The following is an 18,433-nucleotide window of genomic DNA, read 5'->3' as shown; positions in this document are numbered from 1 at the left end:
GTGAAAATCTAAAAAAAAATAAAAAAAAAATAAAAAAAAATAGGATAACTGGTTGATGTTGGGTGAATACAAGGTTTTTATTTGGGGGTGCTGAATGACGGTATTGTGAGAATACAGCTTTAATATCACTCATGCATCGACTATTTCAGCAATTCTCTGCCGCCATCTCACTTTTTTCAGCAGCACCAGCATTGTTTCCTTTTGTCAATTATGGTTTAATATTCTCCATACAGCTTTATTAAAAATTTCTAAATCCACTTGTGATCCACTTGCGGGAAACCTGCAATTCAAGACATTTTCTTTCCTGCCTTCTTCTTCCTTCTTTCCATGGTGATCCGTGTTATCTGTGTGCCATTGATGGGGGCTTCTTTCATGCTCATGGTTAACTCAGGGTTGTTAGGACGGTAGTTTAGTTACCTGATTGATATCATGCTGAGTATGACAGCGTGAGGTAGAACTACTCAGAGTAGCTGCTTTCTACTCGCTGTAGATCGGCCATTGTTTTCTTTCTGAAATGGGCCCAGATGGCAACTAATAGTTTTAATTAGGGATGACCCAAAAAAAAAAAAAATACTTTGTCCTGCAGCAAAATCAGATGACAGAATAGCTCAATTTATGGCTTGACCAGCCCTGATCGGTGACCACCCGGGTGAAACATTTACAAGCTAATTACCAATAAAAGCTGCTAAATTAAATATCAAGTCTAAACTGTCTCTGTTAAAATAGTGAAATCTTGTTTCACTGCGACTGCTCTCTTACACACAAGCTGGGTTGTCACACCAGCTCTTGATATAAACAATTCATGAAGGCTCACGTTGGGAGGGCTCAAAAAAAACAAAAAAAAAAAAATAGATTTCATAAGCTGTTCTCATATCTAATGATAGTTTTTAGAGAACTTGAAATGGGTTACAAGCGGTACGAGCAGGTCAAATCTTTACAATCAGATATCAGAACAACAACTTCAAATAATCAGTGCATCTCCACTTCATGTTGTAATTCTACATTTCTTTGCTGCGTATCAGGATAGCATCACAAAACTCCACCAACTGCCAGTTTAATGAGGCTTATTTTTACATACAGCAGAAATATTGTGGCTACATCAAAAGATTAAATCTGTCCACCTTTCCAACTGTTTTTCGTTCAACAAGCAATGCTGTGGCTGTCAACACATTTGCTTTGACTGTTAACATGGAGCCCTGCAACAAAAGAATCCCCTTTGGAAACTATTATTTGTCCCTTAAAGGAACCAAACGTATTTTCTTTGTCTCTGAGGTTCCCGTTTGATGGACGTGTGGCGTTGCAACAGAACTCAGTTGACTGATTGGCTACAGCAATGTGACTGCGTCTAAAATGGAGTATAAAGTGTATATTTAAAAATGAATAATTTATAACTGTGTCCATGTTTTGGCAAAGAGAAAAGGTTTTCCGGGCATCTTCTCATGGAGGAAAAAATGAGTTCAAACTACTGTATTTAAATCAGCATATTACCCTGGGTTCATGTGTAATCTGACAGTTTTGTGCATCACTGCTGCTCAGTACATAATGGCTTTGGCCACAATTAGTATTCAGAGAAAATAAGAGATGTCAGAGGCTGCACAAACCGAGTGGGGATGACAGGCATGTTAAATCACAAAAGATAAACCGGAGCAAAACTAATTTCACAAGGGAGTCTACTGGTTTTTAAATGCCTGACATTCTTTAATTGCTGCTTTATCATGTTAATACTAGGAGATGGTTATTGTATTGTCAAAATCTTGTTGCTTTTAAAGGGAAGTTTACTGAATTCTCAAAATAGATTTCCTTTTAAAAGATTTATACAGATGTGCAACTCTAAAGTGTGCTCTGTAAAGTCTGATTAATGATGCATAAAATTAATAAAAGCTATTAAAAACATGCCTCTGTGGGTAAGTTAACCAGGTGTGCAGTACAGGACGTGTGTTTTTTGACTTGCTGTTTAATTTATACAAACCAAAGATGGTGAGAGGGATGCTGCCTCCAGGACTAGGCGCTGGACTGTACTTGATAGGGACTGATTGAAGTGGAGCAGGAGATGATCTGGGTACAGATGGCATCCTTTGAAAGGAGGGTGGGGCAGAAGGTGAAGAGGCCAGCCGCTTTTCTGACTCCATGTCTGTCAAACACAATTCAGTCCAAGATCAATGTCTTTGTCTTACAGAGAGTCCTTGTGAGAAATATTTGAATAACCCAGTCAGAACAGCAACTCACTATAACAATAGATTTTTGACCCTAACACAGCCTGCCGCACTGTAGAAAAAATAAAAAAAAAATCTTGCTCCTTTAAGTATTTTTTTCAGTTTGTTTTGCATATTTGTCACACTTAAATGTTTCAGACTGATTGATGGCCATGACTGTGTCTTGTGTTCTTGAATATCTTTAGATCAGAACACAAATGTGTTGCTTTTTCGCATCTGAAAACCTACTTCATGTTGTCTTACAGGTTCTTGGCTCCGATTTCTTGATTCTACAACTCTGGTAGCAATCAGACATGGATGTGGTTGATGAAACTGAACACAGCGTTTGTGGTTAATCACTGTTACTTCATGATTTAACAGAATGGGCAACTGGTATACTCCTTATTTTCTAGAAAGTGTTTTTCTTTTCTATTTCACATTTAATTGGGCGGAAAAATATGTTGACTTATTTGAGTTACCCCTGGATTGTAAGTGTAGTGTGTAACAACATTTTTGGTCACATTCTTTCAGCCAACAACAACAATCGGTACTGTAACAGATGGTTGATGTAAACCACAATAATCTAGTTACGCAGTCATCAGCATAGATCAGCAGTATTCTAACTGCAGACACAGTGTCTTTTTAGCTAATATAACAACAAGGCAATATATCAAACACCTTGACAAGGTTTGGTCACATGCAGAGCAATGAACAGCTTGAAATGGCATCAGTGGTGCTTAGAGTGCACTAGCAGAACGGACTATGATATAAATAAACGAAAACACATGTTTGTCAAGTTCCTACTGGAACTGCCATGTGTTTCTGATACACCATTAATTAGCATAGTATGAACATAACTAACTCATATACAATAAATGTTGAATAAATAACTTAGGAGTGAAATCATGTTCTTTGCAAACTTTGCAGCGTCACTTTTGTAGTTGCAATTCCGACAGTTGTTAGACAACTAATGTCACAACCAGTAAATATATTTTTACTAAGAATATTGCACCTTAAAGGAAAGTTTTGTGAGCTGTCGCAGAGGTCCCGCAGCATTATTAAGGTTATTAATTCTGCCAATGAAGCTGTCAGGAAGAATCAAGAGTCTTTGTTGTCATTATGTAACCACTATGAAATCTTCATTGAGACACTGGCTCAGAAAACATATGAACAAATAAATCAGGACGCTATGAGAGCCTGTGGCCTTTTCTAGGGTATTTCAACATTTAACATCAATCTTAGCAATGCTGCAAAATTCAAGTAACACTACCAAACAAAACAGAAGAACAGATCTTTTAAAAGAAATTAAATAAAAATAAAAATCTACTAACCTTTTCTGGTGAGTAATTAATTAGGACACCCCACAATTAATAACTCCTAAAGTCCTAATCTTATCATTATGAATCTCCTGAATAGTTTGTAAAGCTTTGGGCTGAGGACAAAATTATGACACTTGTTAAACATTGAGTGCACTGATATGGAAGAAACAAAACAAGACACGGATACTTAAATTGCCTAACACCTGCCCTTTAGTTGCTTATGAGGGGCAGCGTAGTGAGGAGAGATTTTTGTTGAGATTAGTTTAATAAATACAACTTTATTTTCTGAATGCTTCTAAATCTCTTAAGACATTGATATATGACGTTTATTTAAATCAAATCTTTATTGAGGTGTTTTTTTTTTACATAAATGCTGATTGGGTTAATAGTAAGAACGTTTGCTACTGTAGAAATGAAAAAACAAAATTATTTCGGTTTTGCAGCACTGGAGTACAGAGGTGGTGCAGCAGAGATAAACACTCCACTAAAAGCTGTCTTTTTTTTCAGATTTATTCTATTTAGTGAGGACCTGTTTTTATGACTTTGTGTGAGAAAACTCAAAACCAAGTGCTTTTTGGACATTAAACTCAAAAGGTTCGTCTTCGAGGACCAGTTTTTACTAATGATCAAAACTAACAGCCATTAAATCCTGTCCATATATATCCAGTCTATAGGGAAAAGGACCAATAACCATGACTGATAAGTGCACCCCTGGATCCTCCATCTCTCATCAATTACCCTTCACAAAAGGAACAAACCCTGTTTGGAAGATCTCAACATCAGCTCACTGGAACCCAGACATCATCAGGATCGACATTATGTCCTCCATCGCTTCATTCCCTCCGATTTGAATTAACAGCCTAGCACATCTCTCTCAGTTAAATTCACATTTTCGCAGCTTGCATCTAACGCCCGTCCTCCCGTTCCAGACGCTGTCAAGCCAGAATCCCGAGCCCACCTCTACATTGTTCAGTAACCTGAACATTTTTTTTTAAATTGTCTGAGTGGGTCAGACAACTAAGCTAAATCATGACACAAACTTTAAGTTCAAGGGTCCAAATCTGATTCCTGGATAAGGTCGCTATAGAAAAACATGTGATGACTTACTCCCTTTTATTCAACTAACTTACAAGCCAAATAAATTATGCGAACAGCAGTATCTTTGTCTTTAATAAATCCTTAAAAGTACTCTAACTTTATAAGAACTGTTATTTTAAAAGTTAATCACTTTTCATCCTTTATTAAATGAAGTGACTAAAGATTATTTCACTAAAGAAAAACTGCAACCAGACCCTAACTTACAATAGAAGCAAAAATTCCTTATACCCAGATATTGTTATATTGCATAACCACCGACTGTAAAAAATGGCACTGTCTGTCTTCATTGACGTGATTATTACACAAAATTAGCATTTTTTTTAACCTAAATTCGTTTTTATTTTTTCCCACAGTTAAAACTAAACTTCAAAGCAATTACATTTTACTTATGTACCGCCAAATCCCATCACACGTCATCTCAAGGCACTTTACAAAGTCAAATTCAATTAAATCATACAAGCAGATTGGTCAAAAAGTTTTGTATCTAAAGAAAGCCAGCAGATTCACTCCTCCATTCACTCCTCCATGAAAGAGCGTAGAGCCACAGTGGAAACCTAAACGTGTCAAAGACTGTGTGATAATATAATAAAGGCCAAATTACATCCGTTTATTACTGGGATAAATTATTTTCTATTTTGGAGTTCTATTTTCTCATTTTTATTAAGCATATTTGTAATGAAGTGGTAGCTCAAGTTTCATTCAAAAGTTAAGAAACCATCCTTTCTACAGATGTGAGCTCAAAATGTACACTTTATTTAATCAGTATTATATATATATATGGATTATTTTTCTAACCACAACATTGTTAAAGAAAACAGCTTTTCATATCAATCCAGTTCAGTCAGTTTACAAAAATCTCAGCTGTAAATTAAAGCACACTATGCAAGAATGAAGGTGATTTAACTGTCTGCATAGATAAACATAATGTGGAGGAAACAAAATACAATTTTTAGGAGCACTGAAATAGATTTCTTAATATTAGGGAAACAAATCAAGCCTAATTTAGGTACTAGAGTCCAGGGTTCTATCAGCCTTTCAGGTTAGACACTGCAATGTCAAAAATCTCATTCTTAAAATGGTCCAACAGAGACTTATGCCCTGTATAACAAAACACGAGGTCTCACAGAGGTACCAACACGCTGCCAATGTCCAGGATGAAATGAAAGGCAGCAGGGATCAAGGTAAACATCACTAGCACAGCACTTCTCTGTCTCTATCTCAAGTGCACAGCATAAATCATATTGCAACCATAATGGGAAATGAGGCTGCAGTGTGCTAAATGAAGCAATAAAACAGATCCAGCGTGCTCCTTTCAAGGCATTAGTGACATTGTCTACATCTCCACTGCTTTACTAAAGATGCATGCGTGTACAGCGCGTACGCTAAATGGTCCCATTTCTTTGAGCATCTTTGCGATACTCTGATGGTTTCCTTGTTTTAAATAATCTATTACTTTGAATAGCCAAAAGCACACAAAGGTTTAAATGATAATGTGTTGTCCTTTGGCAAATTCAACAGTTTATCCTTGAGAAGTTGGAAAACCATCCAATTAGGCTACAGATATAGAAGAAAATGGCAGAGGAAAGACCTAGTGAAATCCTGCTGCCTTATGCAATAATATTTAATAGTTAGACACAATAGCAGAGCTCTATATTAAAAGATGGGGCAAATTAATCGGATTCATCTGATAAAAAATAATAATAAATATAACTATTGTAATAATAATAATAATAATAATAATAATAATAATAATAATAATAATAATATTGTTATGTATATGCTGCTCAAAACTAAGTTAAGTTCATCAGTAAGTTGACCCATACCAGTATCTTTTACGGATATTATCTATGGCTCTTAGAACAATTACTAACCTTTGTTGATGCAGTCTTTTCTGACTGTTAAATGGAAAACTTTCAATACTGTAGTGCAACAAGTGCTGCATGAATGTGTATCTGAGCTTTTTTACTCTGATACCCTCAAATACAATCCAGGGTGATCTATAGCCTTAAAAGTCACATGATAAATTCAGCATGTATTTGATTTAATATTAGTTTAAATTCAGCTGTTCTGTGAAGGCCTCAGAGGTTCCTTGGAAAACATTAGTGAAGCAACAGCATCATGAAGCCCAAGGAACACAGCAGACGAGTCAGAGAGAAAGTTGTGGCGACACCTAAAGCAGCAACCCAGGTAAAATGAGACACGCTATGTAGTATGTGTGGTGGAAAGCTAACTCTACGCACCATGTCCACACCGTGAATCGCCACATGGTCATGGCAACATCATGCTGCGGGGATGGAGAAGCTGGTCATAGTTGATGGAAAGAAAGAAATACAGATCCTGGATGAAAACCAGTTAGAGGCAACAAAAGCCGGATCTTCACCTTTCCGCAGGACAAAGAGTTTGTGGTTGAAACGTGACAAAATGTTAAAAGGGGTATGAATACATTTGCACACCAATACATTTCTGACTTAACAACTATATCATGTTCCTACATTATGGATACAGGTCAATAACAGAGAGATGTAATAAATCTGACCTAACCTAACTCAGCATTTAAAACTCCTGAAATGAAAAGGTTTTAATATTAGGAATAAACGAAGACCAGAGTGTCGTATTGAACAATGTGTCTATTTCCTGTTGATTATTCAGTCCAGAGAAATGCAATATTCATCTGACTGCAGGAAGCCAGTTGGTGCATAACAATGAGATCGGCTAATGAAATCGACCATCAAGCTGAAACGCATACATATTAAAACCGGTGTGTCAATGTCATTAGGTTTTCGCATTGTTTGCTCTTTTTTGCCTTTCATATTTACATCAATTTATTTACAGTGAAGAACAATGTGTCTGTCAGTGTTTGCGTTTGTACATTTTTCCATTAGCTGTGTTGTGAGAGAGGCCGTTTCAAAATCATCATCATTCGCATAAACAGTTACAATTATTATGAAGATTTTCATTGAAACAGCTTACCGTACCTGTCTAGAGTTATATTGTTATAAAACTATTTGCCTAAATGATTCCTTGCAATACATCAATTCTCCTTAAGAATCTCTTGCGTTATGTTGCTCATCCCTGGGTCTGTGATGAGATTATTTATTAACTGAGGCGTTGGATGATACTAGATATTAAGTTGTGCTTCACACAATAGATTAATTTAAAATATATTCTGTTCCTTAGAATAAAAGCACACATCATAACTAAGAAGTCAAAGTCAATAAGGTTACGGCAGTTTCATTGTCTTGTTCATTTTCACAGAGATTAAAAGTTGAACGTTCGCATGAGGCGTTCCTCACACTATTCACTATTAAATCTTGTTTTAAAAAAGAAAACATTTTAAAAATACATAAACTGGGGGAAATGTAACACTTCTTTGAGGTTAGTTCTAAAAAAAAAATACACCTTTGTGTTTTCTGTTCATAGAAAATTTAGATTTTTTTTTTTATCTATGCCAGCCAAGATAATATGTTATTGTATTCCTAGTTACATGTAAATTCATATATATTAGTTTGTCTTGCCTTATTTATCTATTTGATCACGTTTATTGTGCAGTACCGAAAAAGGAAAAATGACAAATTATCCTAGAGAACTCAGTGAACATTAATTCATACAGTAAGATGATAAATTATGGCCTATTACTGTGAAACTATGGAAGCAAAATGTCTGATCAAGTGTTGCTGATTTCAGAAGGTCATAGCCGCTGGTGGGAGCTGGATGGTGTTGACTTTCCCTAGCTGCCATTCCCCCCCACCCCGACAAAGACTCCATCTGCCACTGAGCCATTTACAGCCACTGAGTCAGAATCTCAATGATTTCCAACGAATCTACAACTCCGCATTCACCTTGACGCCACCTCTAAGTCTGTCTGAGCGCTGACAAAACAGATCCTATCTGTGCAGGGTGCCAGAAAAACTGTCATTTAGCAAAGTTGCATTTCTGATCATTAGGAGCTGATAGATTTTTACAATCCCGGATGGCAATTCATTTATTAGAATGACATTTTTTTTGTGTTCTGTTTTTGTTTGTGAAATTATATTTAGTGTTTCTGAGATATTCAAAAATTCTTGCAAGTGTTGGTTTCATCAAAAATCTCAAAGGAGAGCTTCCGTTGGATGGCTTTTCTCCACAAAACTTAGAAAACAAAGTCTACCCTGAAGCGGATTCTCTGTCAGGGGAAATAAAAAAGATTTGTAAAAAGGGGAAACCAAACTAATCAATGTTAACAATATAAGGAATGAAATGGACAAAGTCATAAAACTTCCTCAACTTTTACAAATTGTCATGGCACAAGCACAAGTGCTCACTTGTACTTGTACTTATTTGTACATTTAAAAGAGATAAATAGATAAATAAGGGACACGGATAAAGTATATTCAACACTGTATCGGCTCAAGACTCTCCTTGAACAACATTTTTTCAAGTCGTAAAAATAAGTTCCTCAGAATTGAGGCCACAGACTTTACCTACAGATCGGATCAGACTGGAGTTTTACATGTAGAACTCCGTCTTCTGACTGTAATTTATAGGGTGCCCCCCACCCCCACCCCCGAGGGTGAAAACTATAGATGCAAGCTCTTATTTTGTTGTTGAAGACAAGTCCATGCCACCTTGTCTATGGATTTTGGACAACTATTTTTGGTAGAATTGATTGCTAATATAAATTAAATTCATTAGTGTCCTGGTACAGATCCAGCTTTTAGGCATACATTTTCTATAGGATCGAGGTTGGGGGTTTTGGGAAGGCTGTTACAGAAACGTAAAGTTCGCCTGCTTTTACCAGCCTAAAACCAGTTTCCATGTGCATTTGGGATTTTGGTCCAGCTGAGACACTCAATTTTATCTAAATTCCACCCATCTGACCCAAACTGTGACCTTCAGATGAAAGGAAATAGGAACTACTAAGGCTCAGCTGATCATAAAGAGGAAGCTGCTGGGATGCCAGTGTAGCATCAACATAGACTGAGAGGGCACCCACTAGGGAAGAAGGGCCTCGTTCAAAGTTATCAGTATTAACATGGGGAGGTCCAATAAAATGATGGATTTTATGTAACTCCTAAGATTATTTATTCATTTATTCATAAAGAAGGGGAAACAGAAGGTCATTTAAAACTCCTGCCCTAGCCTCCACCAAATTCAGATTAAAGGGGAAATGTTGGCTTTAGAGAAAGATTGGATTCCTGTGGAGAAACTCATTTTGCCTCTTTTTTTGATTGAGCCTATCCCCGGCGCAGCAGATCATCTGCATCTCAGCAGCGTCAGTGACAGGAGGAGCTGAAGATGTTTCCTCTATTTGGCAGTGTACAAGTCGTTAATTTCATAACACAATTTAAGACGTCTTGATCTGTTACAAACATATTATAATCCAGAAATCCCCTGCTGGCGCTCTCGAGGAGCGGAAACAAAATGTTGAACTTAAGACTGATGATTTTCTCTGGTCGTCTCATTAATTTTTATTTATTTTTTTTTTAAATATGGAGGTCATAAACCCTACAGTGAGCAGCCGTGGATGACTAACTGCTTTTGAAAAGACATGAAACACCTTATAACTTATCTCCAAGCACTGTAATCAAATAAAAAACATGAATAAATAAAATCAGATGGAGTAGGTACGCTACAACTGGTACACAGTGAATATGTTACACCCACTCACTGTGTCTTGAGGCAACAATTACAATCTTAATAGCCTCTAACACACATTTGTACAAAAGCGAAGGGAAGTCACCCAAATTAAACTTTAAAACAAAGCCAAACAGTGGCTCCAACCCCACAAATTACTCCTGTTGGATCACAGTCATTTATTGTCAAATACCCTGTGGTAAAAAAACATTTTCTTGCTCTCCCCAAGAGATTTAAATATGCTCTGAAGGTTTAATGCTAATTCAAGGAAAGATGTGAATTAATTAGCTGCACACAAAATGAGAACAAAGTGTAATGCAGCACAAACTAATTTCATAAAGGAGGGGTTTTTGGGGCTTAACCTAATTGGACATCTTAATCCTATACTGAAATGAGAGTTTAAAATGAGGTGTTCACCATTGTGAAGCATTTCTATTCAGCTGTTGCTTTCTCCAATTCAACAAAGCAGATTTATTTTTCTCCGAAAACCAAAAGAGAAGAAAGCACTTCAGGGAGCAAAATAGCAGAAACGGATTACGAGCTGCTGATGTATCCAAACACTTACTGCATGAGACTTTGCTTCAGTTTTAGGGGATCGCTGCTGTCATCCTGAAAAACAAGAACACAAACACACGCATAATGTTGGATTTTACTAATAGGAGTACTTCAGCATTCGTTACCTGGGAGAGCTTCGTGAAAATGTTGGCAGATCGAAATGCAATGTACACCATAATTGGAAATGTACTTTTTCTATTTGCTGAAAGCCAGAATAATGTGAGACATTTACTTTTCAGAGAATTAAATACTATCTTGATAGAAATTTAAATACACTAATTAAAACTAGTGGATTTTTTTTCAATGCAATTCATGTAGCGCCAATTCATAACAAATGTCATCTCAAGACACTTTACATATCAAGTCAAATTCAATCAAATCATACAGACAGATTGGTCAAAGCATGCATGAAGTGACAGTGGAGAGGAAAGCTCCCCTTTAACAGGGAGGAAAACCTCCAGCAGAATAAGGCTCAGTGTGAACGGTCATCTGCCTCGATCGACTGGGGGTTGGAGAAGACAGAGCAGAGACAAGAAGAACAGAAGTACACATTGATCCAGGAATCCTTTCTATATTAGAGGGTAATGGCAGATGATCTGCCCCCTGGATGGTGCCACAGCTAACAGAACACCAGACCAGGTGTCTCTACTATGAAGGGGAAAAAAAACAGATAACAAAAAGTTATAAGTTGAAATGACAACAATGCAAATTGGGGAACAGTAGGAGAACTCAGCAGAGTGAGAAAAATAGACCCTGATGTCTTCCAGCAGCCTTAGCCTGTAGCAGCATAACTATAGAGATAACTCAGGGTAACCTAAGCCACTCTAACTATAAACTTTATCAAAAAGGAAAGTTTTAAGCCTAGATTTAAAAGTAGACAGGGTGTCTGCCTTTATGCCTTTAAACAACTTGGAAAAGCCCAAATGATGATGATGTCAAGGTTTTGTTGGCTTCTGATAAATTCCTTCTCTAGATCTAAGTAAAATGGGAGAACACCTGTTGAAAGAGGCGGCTGGTGATTACATTTTGGGGTACACTAGAGGTCAATTACCACAACAGCAAACTCTATGGGAACAGAAATCCGTCTACAGTCACATGCTTGCTACTGGATTTTTAAGTCCGACCCGAATTCCTTTATCAGCTTTCCCTCATATCAAAAACCTTGTGACTTTTTTTGTAAATAAATTAATAAATTTTTATTTGCTGCACCTTTGTCTCGTCTTTTTATTGTTGTTGTCTGACTCACCTGTTTGCATCAGTATTTGTGATATTCGCGCTTATGCATTTAGATGCCGAGGGTGTGACACGCATAATGAAATAACCTGATTGGCTGTAGGATAACACAAAACACACTGATTACGGATGTATTTTAAAAAGGTAAGACCACAACCATACTGATTACACAGGAAAAACAAAAACAAAAAATAAAACAGAAGAAATCAAACCAGATATCGCTGCAGATAACTGAGTCTCCGAAAGTCCAAGTCATACTTGGGTACCAGATACCAGAAGGTGCTGCATTCATCTAGTTAAACAATTACATGAAGGCATAAACAGCATGTATATGTCCACAGTGTGCAGGGAGGAGACAGATTCTACATCCCATAGATGAACACGTTTTAGTGTGAAATGTACCAATCGAATCGTGAAAAAATAAATAAAAAGGACCTTGTGACAGTTTGTAAATGTCTTGAGGGATAAAAACCTTAATTTTTGAAGACATGACCGAATGTAACTAAAATCCACATGTTTGGCCACGGTGACCATCATGACATTTAAATTATGTCATTAAGAATGGCATCCTGATAGTGAACTATGGGCATGGCGAGACCATGCCAGGTGGTTCAGGAACATTTGGTGGAAATATTGAAGCAACATCTCAAGACACCAGCCAGAAACCTATATCATAGCGCCAAACTAGTTAAGGATGGGGTTTAAGGACAACAAAGTCATTCATGTTTAGGAGTGACTATCACAAAGCCCCGATCTCAGTTACAAAGAAAATCTGTAGGTTCAGCTGAAAGGGTTTCTAAAACTGGCCGACACAGAAAGCTGACCCAGCTACACCAGTCTACTTTAAGTGCAAGTTGTCTACTTTAAAAAGGTAAGTTTAACCGATGATAAGGAGATTTATTAAAACCTTTGCATTTGAAGAAACTAAACAAAGTTGGCAAGGAAATCCTCTCGCCCTGAATTTATTGTAATTTTTCCCCAAACATAATTAAAAGGTATTTGCCATCATTGACTATTTTATTTTGTTATTAGGTTGGTCAGCATATTCTCTCATAATGATTAATTATAAAAAGGTGTCTCCATTGGAAGGTAATGAACCATCCATGTGTCCTTGATAAATGCCTTCTTAATGATCAGTTTCCAATGAGCTGGACCAAAATTACACTCATTTAGGGTATGGCGTCAGACTGAAATGATGCATCATTGTTGTTCATAAAATTATGTTTTCCACTAAGAAAAAAATATGCATTATAAAACCACTGAACTAAACTCAGAACTAGAGTACATTTACTCTTTAGAGGCATCATATATGCAAGGGAGCAATGAATAAAAGCTGCTGCAGCAGCACCACTACAGCTTAAACATTAAAAAGGAGCTATAAGTAATATTGACACCTTGTACCTCAAACAGCTTGCCAATCACAACAATCTGATATGCCGTTTTTAAACAGTGTATTGCAGTTGTGAATTTTTACTTCCACCTGAAAGGTTTATGACGTTGTGTTTTGTTCTATTGCTGGTCTGCTTCTCTTACTGGGTTCCATGTTAGCAGGCTGCTGCTCTTTTGCCAAGATAAAATACCAAATGCTGCGCTTTGTTTTGGGAACCCAGGGAGCTCTCATATGATTGGCTCAGGAACCAGGAAGTAAACACGGGCTACACTCTGAACCAAAGTAGTTTCGGACCGTAGCTCTAGGTTTAAAAGGAAAAAAGCGTGACTAAGACATTGTTGATGGAGAGGATTGATTGTTGATAGGGAATGTCACTTCCATCCTAGGTGGCAAATCAGAATAATTTAGGTTGATCTTATAGTAAATATCTTACTTATAACTCCTTTAAGTATTTTTAGATACACAAGGATCAATAACAACTGAGGTGCATAATTTATATAAGAGTACAATTGCTTACACAAGCCAAAAGGTAAATGTCTGCTAATATTAATGCACTGGAGCACCCATCAAAAATCTTTAACATAAAAGCTTGTATTAGTGCCACTGCGGAGCCACAAGCATTTTAAACATCAGGCCCATTAACAAAGCAGGTAGAATAGCATCTCTGATGCATCGGTGGTTTAAATAAAAGCCCAACAATATGCACCTCCGGGGGGGGGAGATAAATTGAAACAGAGGAATCTCCCTGACATGTCCTAATAATCCACTTCCCGTGCGCTGCTCCCCTCCAGCTCACCCAATCATGAAGTGTCAACACTGACCTACAAAGCACAACCCCAGTCGAGCCTTTCATGTTTAGAAACATCAATCACGGCAGACAAAGAGAGGGGGACATCAAATTATGCAGCATTAACCTTCAGGGCTTGCATATTTAGACCGTCGATTTATTTATGCCTGTGTGTTAAGAGCTTTTTGCCCTGTTCCTTACAGAAAAGCGGGCTACCAGATTGATGGACCTGCAGCTCAGCAGGAGAGGAGCATCTTTGATTAACGGGTGCAAACTTGCAGAAAGGGTAAGAGCAGAGGAGACAGGGTGAAAATGAGTGAAACACAATTATGAGAAGCCCCCCCCTTAGCTTGCTGTAAAAGCCAAAACAACAGCGAGACATGTAAACGAAATACTTTCCTGTTCAACGAGAAGATATTAAAATATAATTGTATTATTTCATTTGATTTTAACTCGAGGAAGTGAGGAAAACAGCAAAGGACAAATGTTTGAAAATGTACCTTAAATCTTTTTATTGCTTAATTTCAGCATATGACCTGTATGCATCCACGTATGTCTGTCCGGGCAGCCAGGGCTGGACTGTTTCATTTCATTTATATGCGGCACTGCCACAGGGAACTGAACACAATCTTTAAGAGTCGCTTCAAGAAAAGGAGTCGACGACAGCGCTTTAAGCAGCAGAACCGCCAAATTACGTGCAAAACTTTAATATCAGCCTCCTTTTGTTCCAGGAGCCTCAGATCAGCAGGGGGACGACAGCGCCGCGTCTGCAGTGGACAAGGACGTGTGCGCTGAATAAATAAGAGGCAGATGCAGTGACCTTCTACCTGCGTGTTGATTTACTGGCAGCCACTAGACGCATGCATTACGCGTCAAGGCTGTGATCGGATTTATCCGGGAGCCGCGGCTACTGAAGCCATCTAAAAAAAAATTATAATAATTTCAAAGCAACTAATGGCTGCTGCCATTTCATTGAGACTACAAGTACGCTGAGATCAGACACACAAGCTCTTTGTTATCCATCATCTGGATCTGCAAACACATATCAGCATTGACATGCAGCAAATTTAAAGGGGTCGGATAAAGCAGACTAGATGGCATTTGACGTGCTGCAAAATAAATTATGCAGATCCTATTTACTGGATTATTATCCAGACGATAAGTGTGGAAATGTGATTTAACCCTGCCTTTAAGAGGATGGTAAAATGTTTTTAAATATTTACAATTGAACCTTACAGGTGGATTTTTGATAGCAAGATTTTAACTATGTTGCATATTATCGGATGACTGCTGCTTCGTCGTTGGGCTGCAAATCCAAGCAGAAGCATTTCAGAGCTGTATTTTTTGATTTAGGCTCATTAAGTGCTCAACTTCTCCTCCACAGAGACACAGTAACATTTCGTATGCACTATCAAATAACCTTACCAAAACAAAAGTGGAGAAAGAGTGGTTACAAGAGATACCTTAAACTTTCTGTGAACTTTTTGCATGAGAGCTTTCTTTCTTCTTACCATGGCTGCAGCCCTAGCGCCGCTTTCACCTAAACCGGAGGGGATGTGAGGATATAAAAGGAGGTGATTCTAGCTAAACGCCTGATGTTAACACTACTGATCGATCACTTATAGTTTAAAACACATCTAGAAGAGAATATTCTATTCTACTCTTTTCTTCAAATTAAGAGGTTTCCATTTATTTCCTCAATGTTTGGTAGAATAGGTTTTTTTTTAATTTTTTTTAAATCAGTTTGACTAAAGAGGGACTTTACTGTCCTTAAACTACTTTGTGACTGACTTGGTGGTATGTTCTGGGTCATTGTCCATTTGGAGGAACCGTTTGCACCAAAGCTTTAACTTCCAGTTGTTTTAAATGTGTCTTAAATATTACCACGTCACGTTCTTTCTTCCTGATGCCATGTACTTTGCGCCCCATTGCCTTACAAAACATGATGCTGCTATCCCTGTGTATTACACCTGGGAGGGCAGTCTCAGACTTGCACGTGTCCTTTTTCCTTCATTTGCATCAGTGGGAATTGAGGCCAAGCACTTCCGTTTTTGTTTACATCAGGCACCAGGATATCATCAAGATGAAGGTATTGGTGTCTGAACACGTCTGCAAAATGTAATCAGGCTTTTTTTAATGCTGCTTTGGGAGTAATGGCTTCTTCGTTGCTGAGTGTCCTTTCAGACCATGTTGCTACGATATTTGTTTCGCTGTGGAGAAAATAACTTATCTTCAGCCAGCTTCTTCACAAGGTTTTTGGCTTTTTCTTCTAGGGTAGATTTGTGTGTTTCACACCAAAACCCGTTTAATCTCTAGGGACACAGAACGGTATCTTGAATGGACCTTTTTTTACTCGCATATAATTGTTTGAAAATAGATATGGCCCCGTCATACATTCATAAAAAAAGGACTTGGGTTTGAGAAGTTCAACAATTCTCTCTAATATCTTTACTCATACCTAAAGATTTTGCCTCCAAAATCCATGCACAGGTTGGTCTCTTACTCTCCGGGGAACTCAAAACTTGTGAATTTAACAGAAGTTGGCATCACCTTGGACTTCACAATCAATTCAGCGACAGGATCGTCTTAAGCTTCCATATTCAGAGGATGTTCTAAAAAATACCTAAAAACAAATCCTTTCGGTAATCATGGGGTTATTTAGTAGAGGTGTCCCGTTACCAGTTATTCCAGACCGAGTACTTCAGTTTAGATACTGAGTACTTAATAAATTGGTACTTACAAATCACAAATAACAATATCATTGACCATTGAGAACAACTGACCATCAAGGGCGATGAATTTGGTTTGTTTGAGCTTCATTCTCTCCTTCTTTTTCTTTTGGAGGGTCATCAAACATCCTCTTTGGTGTACAGCACCACTACCTGGTATATAGTAGTATCTAGCCTTTGAGTTGTAGCGTAGCCTGGCCCAGGAGGAATATTGGTATTGGTTCAGAGTATTGGGTTGCTTTTAAAAGTACGAGTACTTGAAGCTGGTATCGGAACCGATACCCCACTATTATTTAGCAAACAAACACTATTTTAACAATCCTAACAAAACACATTTTGTTCATTGACTCATTTTTAATTGACCTAATTACTTCAACCTAATATTTTTTTTGGGACTGTGAGAAAATGGAGTACCCGGAGAGAACATGCAACCCAAGGAGAGCACGCAAACTACATACAGACACACCCCCCAGGCCGGGGTTCGAACCCAGAACCCTGCCACCACTGTGCAGCCCTATCTGCACAGAGATGTTACCGTTTTTTCAAAAAATGACATCCTAAGATTTTTATGTTACTAATTATGAAATAACCCCTTCAAGCAAAAATGAAAATAAGTTGCAAACGTGTTTTCAGGGGCAGCTGAGAGAGGCTGCTGTGTGGATCAGGTAGGCAGTCACAACGCACCGGTGTCGTTTTAAATAATTACACAAACCAGCAGTTAGGGAGGTCAGAATCTTGTATCCAAGTAACTATTTTCTACATGACAACAGCTCTATTTCAAACACATTTCGGTTCAACAAGACGCGTTGCATTATTAGTCAGGATAGCTTTTTTTTTTTAAGTTAACTATTTTGTTTTTTTACTTTTAAATTGGCGTGTTCAACTTCAGCTGCGCTACAGAAGGGGGACACTACGGAGAACGACGCTTTAGGTCCAATTAGCCCAGAAAGCTTTAACTGCTGCTTGCCTTGGCGACAGAAAATACGTTAGTCACAATAAAAGATATAATGAGAACACCGGAGCCCCAAGTTACAGAGTACCACACCACATCACCGCATTTCTTTATATAAAAAAGGGGGGAAACGTACACTTACTTCCCAGTTTTGAAGCTGTTTCTTCTTTTTCTTTTTTTTAAAGGTCCGCTGATAAAACAGGGGGCAGGCGGTCAGTAGCTGAGTCCGACTGTTGGTCTGTTACCGCAGATTGGAAAGACTCCTTTCTGAGTGACGTCAAAAAAGGGGTTTTTGTTTTTTTACAACGCGAACTTCTGATCCCAGATCTGCAGCGAAAGGAACGATCAGTCAGGAGTTAAGGCATGCCGTTGTGGCATTTAATTACACCCCACTGCTACGTCTGCAACCCGCGGCTCTGTATCCACAAACGCTCCTAATCATTTGACCTAAAGTCATTTAAAAAAAAATCGAACAATGTTTTAAAAGAGAAACAAGACTCAAAAAAAGACACGTTTTTGCATGTTCATGGTGTTTTTAAGCAAGAACTGCTTATGATTTTATCCA

The 18,433-nt window shown here is 37.8% G+C and overlaps 1 protein-coding gene across 1 annotated transcript in view; it reads right to left on the bottom strand.

The window, feature by feature from the left end:
- The window catches only part of LOC105934178 (bromodomain adjacent to zinc finger domain protein 2B), a gene marked incomplete at its 3' end in the record, with an annotated part of 38,025 nt that extends 19,831 nt beyond the window's left edge, over nt 1–18,194 (bottom strand). Inside the window, 3 exon segments of the mRNA XM_036139415.1 lie at nt 1,970–2,131; nt 10,788–10,831; nt 18,011–18,194. Coding sequence (XP_035995308.1) covers nt 1,970–2,129 — 160 coding nt within the window.
- Between the last annotated feature and the right edge of the window lie 239 nt (nt 18,195–18,433).

The sequence above is a fragment of the Fundulus heteroclitus genome, chromosome 7, assembly GCF_011125445.2.
Source record: "Fundulus heteroclitus isolate FHET01 chromosome 7, MU-UCD_Fhet_4.1, whole genome shotgun sequence".
NCBI classification, from domain to species: domain Eukaryota; kingdom Metazoa; phylum Chordata; class Actinopteri; order Cyprinodontiformes; family Fundulidae; genus Fundulus; species Fundulus heteroclitus.
Note: the sequence above shows the minus strand (reverse complement) of the source record. Positions and strands in the feature narration are given on the sequence as shown.